We start from the raw sequence: 11996 nt of genomic DNA, 5'->3' as shown, positions 1-11996 counted from the left end.
CCTGCCTGGGCCATCTCAACAGTGCATCACACAGTTATGAATGGGTCATACTCAATGTCACACTCAAATGGGTCTTACAGCTCAGGTAGGAGGTGGATTGGGAGGATGGTGTAGAAAAATGCATTGCTCTGCCTCTGCTTCACGTGACGTGCAAATAAACAGGACTTGCGTTTGCAGGTTTTTACATCAAGCACTTCTCATGAAAACTCAATTTACATTGCCATTTTGCTAAAATATGTTTTATGCTTTCACAGATAGGTTTTGAGGGTTTTTTATGGAGCTCACTGTACAGTTATAAATGCATTTCCTTTCATGCTTGTGGTTTGTGTCCCTTTTCCGATCTGGTAGTACACTTCTTTTGTACTCCTAGCTGCACTAAACAATTCTTTTAAAATTATTAAAATTTTGATTTAAAAGAGTCAGAGAATATGGAATTTTTTAAGTGTTATGTCTATCCAAATGATTCCTAGAAGAAAAATGCCCTTCAAAAGAACAAATCACTATTATAACACATGGTGGAGCAAAATACTGTTTCCTTGAGGTGTTCCCTATATGCTTTCCAAAATACCAAAGATTGCTATATCTTAAGTACTCACATGCCTCTGTAACAGCAGTATCTGAGCACATCTCCATTTTTCTAATAAATACATGCTCACAACATCTCAGTGCGGTAGGAAAATTACCACTATTCCGGCTTTACAGAGGAGGAACTGAGGCAGAGAGAGACTGTAGCACAGCTGGGAATTGTACCCAGATCTCTTGACTTCCAGGCTAGCATACCAACTGCTGGACCTTTTTCCTCCCAATCTACGTTTTATATGCTGATTTACCTTAACTTCTCAGGTGAGGAGGGACTGCATAGAACCCTCTTTTGAGACTACTAGAGAGTTTTAGCTAGGTGGAGAGCTTGCTGCACATGGCCTTCTCTCACCCCAGTGAAGATGAAATGGTGAGGTCTTTTCTATACTAGACTTTTTTTTGCTCTTCTTTCAGCTGCATACATATGATGCTGTTGGGCAGCCATGTTTTATCTGGACTTGCTGTGAGCAGTTAAATAACCTATAGTTAACACTCCTCTACCATTGTGACCATCAGTGGAGCTGCACTGTTGGGAAGATTTAGGGGAGTGTACACTATAGTCTTTCTCATCCCCCTCCCCAAGACTAATCTTGGAAACTCAACCCAGGCTTCATGTAGGAAGATACTAAACACTGTTCCGGTGTTTCTTTAATCTATGGTTCTTAGTATCTAGCAAAGTTACAAATCAAAGGTCCCAGGCTCATCTGTGCTAAACAATCTGTTACACCTTGGATTTAGCTGTGACACGGAGTACGTTTCACAGAGCTCTCTGTAAGCTCAAACGTTCGTCCTCTCACCAACAGAAGTTGATCCAAAAAAGATAATCACCCATCTTGTCTCTCCCACCTAATCACATGCAGATACCTGTTTTGTGGTTTTGACATGTTTTTCCATGGTCCCTTGCTCCCTGGAAGGAGTTAAGGGGCGTGTGGAAGGAGCATTTCTGGCTGAAAATGGAGTTCTGTAGGAACAGAATTCATAAGTTCTTATGCAAGCTGCATCCAGGTCTCTTTTACCTGGAGAGGGGGACTGGGCTTTGCTTGCATGTTGCTGGTAAGGGGAGGAATCAAAGTGAAAAGAAATTATCTAAATTCTGCCCTTCCACTCAAAATCTCTCTTGATATTGTATGCCAGGCACAAAATGTAATACATTGTTTTAAAAAGCCTATAACACACACTGCATCTATGTAAAATAAGGATATTATTCATTAAGAGGTCTTCTAACATTCAGATATGATGAAAAAGCTTGCAGGTGGATACTGTTTTATTATAAGAACGCAGAAAGGGAAAATTATTTTTGTATATGGAATATTTTAAAAAATCTGTGCTGTGTATATCCACTGAGTGCAAACTATGCATGGCTGGTGCACAGCCAGACATGCTTATTAAGGATCAGCCACAGGCAATATATACAGAGGGCTAAAGGAGCTACATACATTAAAAGACACCACTCAGTACCATTTTTTTTTTTTTTTACACAGGAAAGCTCAAGTACTGTAAATCAATTTATTTTGCTTCTAACACTAGTAGTTAATGCACATTTAATTAAAATGAAGTCCAGCTCCAATTCAGCAAGAGCATAAAAATATTTGACAGAGTTTTAAATCTATTGAAAATGTGTAGTATGGTTTGCACATATAAATTTAACTTTGTTACATGCTATAAAAGAAAACAATGCAGAAGAAAACACGATTAACCTGATTTTGGGAAATAAGAATTGTTCTCTTAGTGGTAGCAGTCTTTATTTGACATCTTTGTTGGCTTCTTGGGATTGTATGATGCTAATATGCATAAAATCTAGGTGTTTCTGGATCTGATGAGCATAGGTAAGTCAGTTGGCCGGAGGATCCTTCTGCCAGTCGGAGAGGCCCTCATACCCTCCACAAGATTGTGGAAAGCTACTGCCCTGCTTCTACAGAATGGTCCTGAGAATCTGGGAGGGGAGCACAGGGTAGGAGAAGTCTGCTCTTATAAGGTCCACAAGAGACTGTAAGGCTAACTCAGGCTGGTAATTAGGTTGTCTATTGGTTAACTATAGCATCTTGAATGCTTGATTTCCCACCTATTGGATGAGCATATAAAAAGTGTACTTATCTACTGGGGAAGTGGATTTAGAAGAGAAAATGTCTCCCCAAGAAGGAATAGGGAAGTCTTAGGCCATGTTTTGTACTTCCCATTGGGTCAGACGAGTTCAAGGGAACTCTTAATTGGATTCAATGAATTGGAAGCGTCCACTGCAATAACCCCGATCCGTTCAGTATCCTCACATTTATTTGTTTTCATTTGCTGTCTCCAGGCCTAGCATTTGGAGCAGCTGAAAATAAGAATAAACCCATGGCCGTGAAATTTGCTGTGTATGTTCCAGTCCACTTGCTTCCACTAGCAACTCCTGCTGGAATCGCAGGTGCTGCTCCAGAGCTTCTCTTTGCCTGCAAACAAACAGTGCTAATTAAAATAGTTAGAGAGAAATGAAAGGAAGGCAGCTAGTATTCCTCAATTCACTAGGAGGGGGCTAGGTCAATATTTTTTTGGTAATAATTATAAACTCAGCAATTTAAATTCATTGCTGGTGTAACTTTTTACTTCAGCCATACTATAATTTCAGCTGTATTGGGAAACTGGGCATTATGCACCACTTTGTAGTATAGATGGGATATTTGCTGTGTCCCTGAACTATTCAAAAACCTGGGAGCCATGTAAAGCTTTAGCACACAGTTTGGGGACGTAATGAAAACATGGTTGAGTTTTGTCTACACCACAAAGAATCATTTTGTAATTTGGAGTTCTAGAGTATAGAGGACCCAACGTTAGAATTTGAGGTTCGTTACTGGAATTCCAGTAGTGTGAACCAGTGAAGATATTTTCACTGAAATAGTTCCAGCCCTAGTAGTGATTTTGTTTAGGTTGGCCCCAAGTGACTGATGTTAACTACTGATGTGTTACTAGTCAGCAGGAATAATTTCCTTTTGTGAATAAGTCTGTTTACCTGGCTAGAAGTTGTGCTTGTGTCTTTGCTTCCTCCAAAGCTAATCTAGCTGCCTCTTCCGCTTTCTTCCTCCTTTCCTCGGCCTCACGCCTTGCCTGTTCCTCCTCCTCCAGTTTCCTTCTCTCATACTCCAAGCGTTGTTCTTCTGCCATCTCTGCTAGCCGTTGTCGTTCCACCTCTAGCCACATTTCCCTTTCTTTCTGTCTGCGTTTTTCTGCCTCTAGGGGGTGGATGACCAGATAATTAGTAGCTGCCAAGATTGCCTATTTAGGAAATGGTTGTTTTACTGTATTGAAAACACAAAATGATATTGCTGTTGCAGTATTGTCAACCCCAAGTGTTTAAAAACCCCAGGCTCCTAAAATTGAGGAGTTTTGCTTTTTTTTAATTTAACTTCTCATTCAGCACATTTTCAAGTATTTGTTTTCAGCTATTAGTGCTAAACTATTACTTACTTTTTTAAGGCAAACAAATTCTGATGTAGTTATATGGCTCCAGGGAGCGTGGGTGGGCGGGAGGCATCGGTGGCGGTGGCAGGGCTGAAATAGCCCCAGCCCGTAGCTTCCCAGGTGGCGGGGGGACTTGAGTCCCGAGCCCCGCCCTGTTCCAGGCTGCAACCCAGAGCCCTGCATCGCACCTCGAGAGGGGATGAAGCCCCATGCCCTAAGAGCATCTGAAGCCCTGAGCAGGACTGAAGCCTCAAACCCGCAGCCCTGACCCAATATATAGAACCCTCCCCAAAATATTTAAATAAATGGTATTCTAATATTAACAGTGTGATTAAAACAGCAACTAATCACAACGTTTTAAATCTCATGATTAATTTTTTTAAATTGCTTGACAGCTCTATTTTTTCATTCTCTGCTCTTGCCTGAGGGCCAGGGCATCAAACCCAACCTTTGTATTTCTACAGGGCCTTTCTTCCAAGCATCTCACAGTGCTTTACAAACTTTAATTGAGCTATTAATTATCACAAGACACCTGTGAGTAATGAAGTATTAATTTCCCCTATCTGTAAAATAGGGGTAATGAGGCACACTGAGGTTAAGTGACTTGCATAAGATTATGGGTGCAAATCACTGGCAAAGCTGGGAATAGAACCCAGAAACTAACCACTCCCTCTTACAGTAGCGCTAATATCAAGCAAATGGACTGGAGTGCATCATGGTTGATTATGTTTAATTAAACAAGATGAGATGTTTCCCGAAAACTTTACTATAAACTGAATTTCACTGTAACCGGAGAGGGCCAATATGGCAAAGCTCCCCTTTTCAGCTGTGGCTGGGGGAGGGTCTGTCTTCCACCCACCCCCCTGCCAGAGGGGGCACTAGCAGCTACACAAGTGCCTCTCAAAAGCCATGTTTTCACTTCCAGCAGCTGCAGCCAAAGCAGAAGGTAAGGATTCCTTTGCCTCTCACCCACCCACACAGTAGTGGCAGCTTCTTTTCAGTCAGAACAGGGATGGTAAGAGTGTCCTTGGAATGAAATATTCCTAGAGGATTTAGAACAATGGACCCACCGCTGGTGGCATGAAATTCACTCCAACTGCGCTGATGCAATTTGGGATTTTCACTCCACTATAAGCAGATTCTCCTGTATTATGATCAAAGGGGACTGCTTGAGAAACGTCTCTGCTGCCTCATTGGATACTAGGCCACCTGTGGTGAATTTCTCTGGATCCCTTATTACTAGAGCCATGGAGGAATTTAATAAAGAAACTCCTATCTAGGTTCTTACATAGATGGCCCTTATCTCTGTAGTATCTGGGTGCCTTATAGACATTCATTAATTCACTCTTTCAACACTCCATGAAGAGGGAGTATTATTATCATCATCATCACCATTGTACAGATGATGAGGAACTAAGAGACTTGCCATAGGTGTCTCAGGAATTCCAGGGCAAAGCCAGGAGCTCCTGAGTCTGAGTCCTGTGCCTTCACCAGAAAACCACCCTTCTGGGTGAATTATCTGCAGATACAGTAAGTTTTAGTCCTTCTTTAGAGCACCTGCACGTTCTTGTTCCTCCTGCTGTCTCTTCTTCTGCAGCTCCAGAAGTTTTCTACGATATTCCTCCTGCTGCTGTCGGATACGTTCCTGTGCTGCTTTCTCGTGTTGTAGCTTCCTCGCTGCCTCTTCCTCCTGGCGTTGGTGCTGTTCTTCTAGCTCCTGTTTCCGTAAACTGAAACATAAATTATTAATTGATAGAGCACCGAGGGCATGCTGAGCACTCTTTACAGATCATAAGAAGAGCAGGTTCCTGGCCCAAAGATCTACAAATGAATACAATGTAGAAGAAGGGATGGTTAAAACAGGACAAAGTGGCTGATTAGTGATGGGTCATTTTGGTTCCACAAATTTGTTTAGATTTTTTAAAAATACATAGTTTCTACTGTCTCATTTAATCTTCCTTTGAGGAGTGGACGAGGGTTTTTAAGCCTCCTAGAAGAAGTCTGTTTTAAAGAGGGAGATGAGGGAGACAGGACCAAGGAGTGGGGGGTTCCAAGTGCCTGGGCCACATGGAATGGAAGAAGGCATTGAGACAAGAGTGGGAGGAGGACACCAAGGGAGGGCTAGCATGGAAAATGTAAAGGGAGCAAGAGGTGGGGAGCAAATGGAAATGAACAAAGAGGAGACAAGCCAAGTTGTGCAGGGTCTTGGAGGTGGGGACAAGGGCTTTAAATGTGATGTGGAAGGCAGTGCAGGGATTTGTGGTCAGAGTGGTGGGCAAGGTAGGCAGTTGTTGCAACAGGATTTGGGTGAACGTGAGAAGACTGAGAAGAAAGTCCAGGAGGCAGTAGAAGAAGAAGAAAAAAATGCAACAGTCAAGGTGACAGGTGATCAGGACTTGAGCAAGGACTTTTGAAGTAGGAGTGGACATGGAGATAAATGGTTAGGGGCCAAAGAAAACTATGAGAAACCAATAGCAATTCCCCTTAGGGAAGAGAGCAGTGGTCTAGTTAGTCTGGTACTGTATCATGTTTCTGACAATGGTCAGTTCTACAGTCTGAGGAAAGGGTAGGACCCATACTAATACACCTAGCTGTGCTGAAATGTATTATTGGGACTGGGGGAAGGTAGCAGAAGGGGCTTTCTTCTTGAACTCAACTGATAATCAGCTTATGTTCTGATGTATAAAGATTGATAGCTCTGTAGTTTTCACCTTGCTTCCTATAACTGTAGATGTTACTTTAATTCAAGCATCTAATCAATGTAAACTTATTTGCCTCCAAAATATCCTACTGCAGTGAGTTCCACAGGTTAATCATATAGTGAATTTAAAAGGTTCCCTTTTTTCTGCTTTAATGTAATTGTGTTCTCTTGTTCTTGTATTACAATTTTTGGGAACAGGTGAACTGGGGGAACAAATTGCAGGGCCTTGCGTACAGTTATTTCTCACCGTGCCTCCTCCCCCATTGCTTATGGAGACCCTATTTTTTCCTCTAACATCCTTGTTGTGCCCCATGCTGCAGTTGAGGGTCAGAGAAAGTTGGCTTTGGAGCACAGTAGCAATGCAGAGCAGGACCCATTTACATGTCTGACAACCAACTATGTTTAAGTATGGTTTAAAAGTGACTGTGACCAAACTAGATTGTAAAATTCAGTGTGGGACCAAGCACTGTTAGAATTAGAATAGCTCAGGCCCAAGTTGAGACCTTGGCTGGACCATGTCTTTTAAACCAGATTTTAACACAGCTGTGCCTCTTCCACACTGGCCAGCTCGACCAGGTTAGAACACTGTACAACCACAAACAAGTTGAAACTATGCAAAGCAATCTAAGGCATTCAGATTTGATAGCATTTTTACCCTATTAGCACTCGTTTTGCACTGGTGAGAATGACTATGTGGCGGGGCAAGGCAGTGGCAAATCAGACATGCCGTTTCTTTGGCTAACAACAGAGATTTCCAGTTTAGGCTCACCTATGTTATCAGAGCTTACTCCTGTCTGTCAGTAGGCCCTTTCAATGTGGGAGAGAGAAACAGCTGCAGGCCATGCTGTAGCTGACTGCTGTAGGTTGCCTGCCTTTCCCTTCTAACTGGTATTGTGCCTCTTGAATTTCCCCTTCATTCCTGAGGTCTAGGGGACACAGTTTGTATGATATTTACTAAACATATGAAATAGCTGTAAAACACCCAGCTAAAGTATCTTCCCTCTCCAATAACTGCAATAACCCAGAGTCTTCCCAATCCTCCCCCACCTATAGCTTCTGAAGTGCAGTCAGGGGAAGGAATTATTTCCCTTCTATCAACTGTTTAAAAGAAGGGAGTAACTTCAGGCTTCCTCTGGCCCTTCCAAAATGCTACCATATCAGTCTCTACCACCATCTATATTATTTAAGTATGTGTCTACATAGGGATAAAAGACCTGGGGGCATGGCTGTTGGTGGCCTGTGTCAGCTGACTCAGGCTGGTGGGGCTTGGACTGTGGGACTGAAAAATCACTGTGTAGACCTTTCGGCTGGAGCCTGAGCTCTGGGACCCTCCTCCCACTCAAGGTACCAGCCTGGGCCTGACTGTCTACTCAGCAATTTTTCAGCCCCAGCCCATGAGCCCTTCAACCTGAGCTAGTTGACCCGAGCCAGCTGCAGGTTTTTTATCCCTGTGTAGATGGTGGCCTTGTCCTCATGGGAAAACCTATGGAGAAGTGCTGGGAGGTGTCCCACTAGCAATAAGTGATACAGCAAGCAGGCAGAATTGAATGAAATGGGGTTGGGGGCTCTGGAGTGGAGATGAGGGGGTTGGGGTGCAGGAGGGGGCTCACGCTGGGAGGTGGGGCTGAGGAATGTGGGAGGGGGCTGTGAGTTGAGGAAGGGAGTTGGGGTGTGGGAGGGGGTACAGGCTCTGGGCTGGGGATGAGGGATTTTAGGGTGCAGAAGGGGGCTCTGGGCTGGGGGGGAGTGGGGCCGAGGCATTCGGAGTGCGGGAGGGGGCTGTAGGTTGAGGCAGAGGGTTGGGGTGCAGGAGGGGGTATGGGCTCTGGGCTGGGAATGAGGGGTTTGGGGTGCAGGAGAGGGCTTGAGGGTTGGGGGGACTCAGGGCTGGGGTAGGGAGTTGGAGCGCAGGCTTACTTCGGGTGGCTCCTGGTCAGCAGTGCAGCGGGGCTAAGGCAGGCTCCCTGCCTGTCCTGGCTCCACGCTGTGCCCCAGAATCAGCTAGCAGGTCTGGCTCCTAGGCAGGGAGGGCCAGGAGGCTCTGCGCGCTGCTCTCAGTGCAATTAATTGCAATTAATTTCTTTAATCACATGATTAATCGTGAATAATTGTTTTAATTGTTTGACAGCCCTGCTTTTTATTTATATACTTATATTTTATATATATATATATATAAAATAAGGTTCCAGAATATATCTGTGCTGCCTTGTTCTACTGTTTGGAAATGCAGTCAGGGAGTATTGGTATAAGAGGACGCCCAACCCTGAGATGTCTTACTGAGTTCCTGGTGTGAGCAGTGGGATATTTGGAGAGGTGTATTTCCCGATGTATTGGTAGATGGAGTTTGGGGGTTTAAGTGCTTGATGTGTTCCTTAAATAGCAAAGAACAATCATGCTTTTTATGTTGCCATTCAACCCAAATATTTCCTTTCCCATCCGGAACCTTATCCCCACTAACCGCATCTCCTCTGCCCTTCTCTTCTGCTCCCGTTCCAGTTCTTCTTTCATTTTTTCCATACGCTCCTGCTGCTCTTGCTGTTTCCATTTCTGTTCCTCCTGTTCCCTTCTTTTCCTCTCTACCTCTAGCCGTCTTCTCTCTGCCTTCTCTGCTCGCATTCTGTCCCGGGATAATTTCTCCTCCTGCTGATTTCCAGGGAGATCCTGAATGGATATAAGGAAAAGACACCTACTAAATAAAGTTTGCACTCTGCTAATTGCGGATTGGTTCATTTGTTCTATTGTTAACGATGGGATTCACAGCCCCTGAAATGGATGCACTTTATATGAGATTTACATATCCTAGGGTACATTTGCCTTACCTGGGACGCTCATTGTTAATGTGATTGACTTTATCTGCGCCGTTTACTCTGTACAATAAATATACCTCTCGTTCCATGGATGACTCCTAGCAGGTGCCTTGCATGATGACATCTGATAACTATCACAAGGCTCCCCCATAGTTTACGTTCCCCTGATTTTTCACTGTTGTAAACCCAATTCTATGAAGCCCGGCTCAAGTTCAGATTTCTGATACCACCTCCTCTCTATTTCTTTGGAAACGCTTTGCCTGTCCAAAAATCGGTTGGGGAGGAGGAGGAAAAAGGGTTGGGTTTACTCCAAAACACTGAAGCCAGTTGTCTTGCATTGTCGGGAAATGGATATGAATGATGTGTCTCATATTTGCAAGGCAAAATACTGGTTATAATGAAAACAAAGCTAAAAATACTACAACAGAAATGGAAGGATATGAAAGGTCTCAGCATTGAAGTCTGAGGATACAGAGTTTCTAAACTGGGACCAGGCTCTGAATAAATTGAACACTCATCAATAACACAGGATTGTAAGATTTGCAATGCCAGATTGGACCACTGGCGTATCAAGGCCACTATCCAATTTCTGGCAGTAGCTGATGCTTTAGGGAGACTCCACTGTCTCCATAAGGCACACCCGGTGCAGCACTGTACATGGGTTAGGGAAAGGGAATCTTTTCTGACCCTATGATGATATCTTCAACATGGGTGTAAACCGGCGTGGGCAAACTTTTTGGCCCGAGGGCCACATCAGGGAATAGAAATTGTATGGTGAGCCATGAATCCTCACAAAATTGGGGTTGGGGTGTGAGCTCTGGAGTGGGGCTAGGGATGAGGAGTTTGGGGATGGGATTGAGGGATTTGGAGAGCAGGAGGGGGATCAGGGCTGGGGGTTGGGGCATGGGGAGAGGCTCAGGGGGTGCAGGCTCCAAGCAGCGCTTACCTCAAGCTGCTCCTGGAAGCAGTGGTATGTCCCTTCTCTGGCTCCTATGCGAAGGCGCGGCCAGGCGGCTCTGCACGCTGCCCCATCTGCAGGCACTGCCCCTGCAGCTCCCATTAGAGCACGTAGGAGCCAGAGCAGGGTCATGCCGTGGCTTCTGGGAGCTGTGTGGTGTGCACCCCGGCTGGAGCACCGGAGCAGCCCCCAACCCAGTGCCCCCACCAGAGCGGGGCTGAGCCATGTGGTGTGGCCCCTGACCCAGCACCTTGGCCTGAGTGGGGCCGAGCTGTGTGGTGCAGCCCCATCCCAGAGCCCCGGCCGGAGTACGGGGCCGAGCAGCATGGTGTGGCTTGCAGGCTGGCTTAAAATGGCTTGCCGGCCGGATCTGGCCCACGGGCCATAGTTTGCCCACCCCTGGTGTAGACAGCTGGGGGCTCAGTGCGGCTGAGGGATTGCATTAATAAATAAAGGAAACACTGAATTTGGAACAGAAGCTTGTTCATCTCTCTCTGTTAAAAGTGGACAAATTTAGTTATGGTACAAACTACTCATTGAAGTGATAGAGAACAGCTATTATTTTTTAACTCTAGCCTCTCCAAATAAAAAATGTTGTCTGCACCCCTGTTGAAGCACAAGATTCAGTTATTCTTCACAATCACATGATCTACTATCCCTTTAAGGACAGGCCTGAGCCTGCCCATCCCCTCTCTGAGTTCTGTCTCTTGAAAGACTGGCATTCTGAAAACTCTAGTGTCTCCCTAGAATTATAGGGCTGTAGGCTACTGCAAAGCATGCTAGGAAGTGGGAAGGAGAGGCAAGGAACATAAGCAACACTCAGATGTGTGAGTCAGTGAGGTTGATCGATAGATATCGGACGTGAAACCTAGTGCAGGGTTTTCCACTAAGAGATCCTGGGGGGCTGTGGAAAAGGCCCATCAAGAAATAGAAAATAGAAGAAGCTGCGAGGGGTGAAACAAGAGAAGGAGAAAGCCTGGGACAATACAGTCTGGGCTAGACTCAAGGCTCAGTGTTGACCTGTTTAGAGGTCCCATGTCAGGGCTTCCAGAGAGGGTAGAACTCTCATCAAGGGGGCAGATCACAGCTGACACTGGGGAAAGGACAAATGAGCCTGCTTGACCCAGAAGGAGAGGATTAATTGATTTCCTATCCTTCCATTTTCTCTCCTACCAAACTGAGGATGACTGTTTTTGAAGAGCAGCCGAGGCAGTGCTCTCCTCCCCATAGCAGGAAGGTAAAGTATCGGTTATATTTACTGCAGCAAACATAATTACACATTATTGGTTATAATATTAATCAGCCTTTTTAATTCCTTAGTTACAGTAGTTAATGCTCTGGTGGCAGTGAGGCCCACAAAGCTGACTATACTGCTGTATTTCCTTTTGTTTGTTCTAAGTTCACCAGCCATAAATCTCATCAAGTGATTCGCTTGAGACGGGATTGCCGGGGGGTGAATAACCTGCTGACCTGCAATAACCAAAAGGTAGCAATGAGCTGGCTCTCTAAGGGGTTT

At 44.9% G+C, this 11996-nt stretch overlaps 1 protein-coding gene across 3 annotated transcripts in view; it reads right to left on the bottom strand.

The window, feature by feature from the left end:
- Window positions 1–2071: 2071 nt before the first annotated feature.
- KIAA2012 (KIAA2012 ortholog) overlaps window positions 2072–11996 on the bottom strand; it is an 87766-nt gene continuing 77841 nt past the window's right edge. For all 3 annotated transcript variants that reach the window (XM_005306231.5, XM_008166865.4, XM_008166864.4), the window contains exons 21-24: window positions 9174–9376; window positions 5572–5744; window positions 3566–3785; window positions 2072–3008 (exon numbers count right to left, since the gene is read on the bottom strand). In XM_005306231.5, coding sequence (XP_005306288.3) covers window positions 2849–3008; window positions 3566–3785; window positions 5572–5744; window positions 9174–9376 — 756 coding nt within the window. In that variant the 3' untranslated portion in view covers window positions 2072–2848. The remainder of the gene's footprint in view (window positions 3009–3565; window positions 3786–5571; window positions 5745–9173; window positions 9377–11996) is intronic.

This window comes from Chrysemys picta, chromosome 11, assembly GCF_011386835.1.
Source record: "Chrysemys picta bellii isolate R12L10 chromosome 11, ASM1138683v2, whole genome shotgun sequence".
In the NCBI taxonomy this organism is placed as follows: domain Eukaryota; kingdom Metazoa; phylum Chordata; order Testudines; family Emydidae; genus Chrysemys; species Chrysemys picta.
Note: the sequence above shows the minus strand (reverse complement) of the source record. Positions and strands in the feature narration are given on the sequence as shown.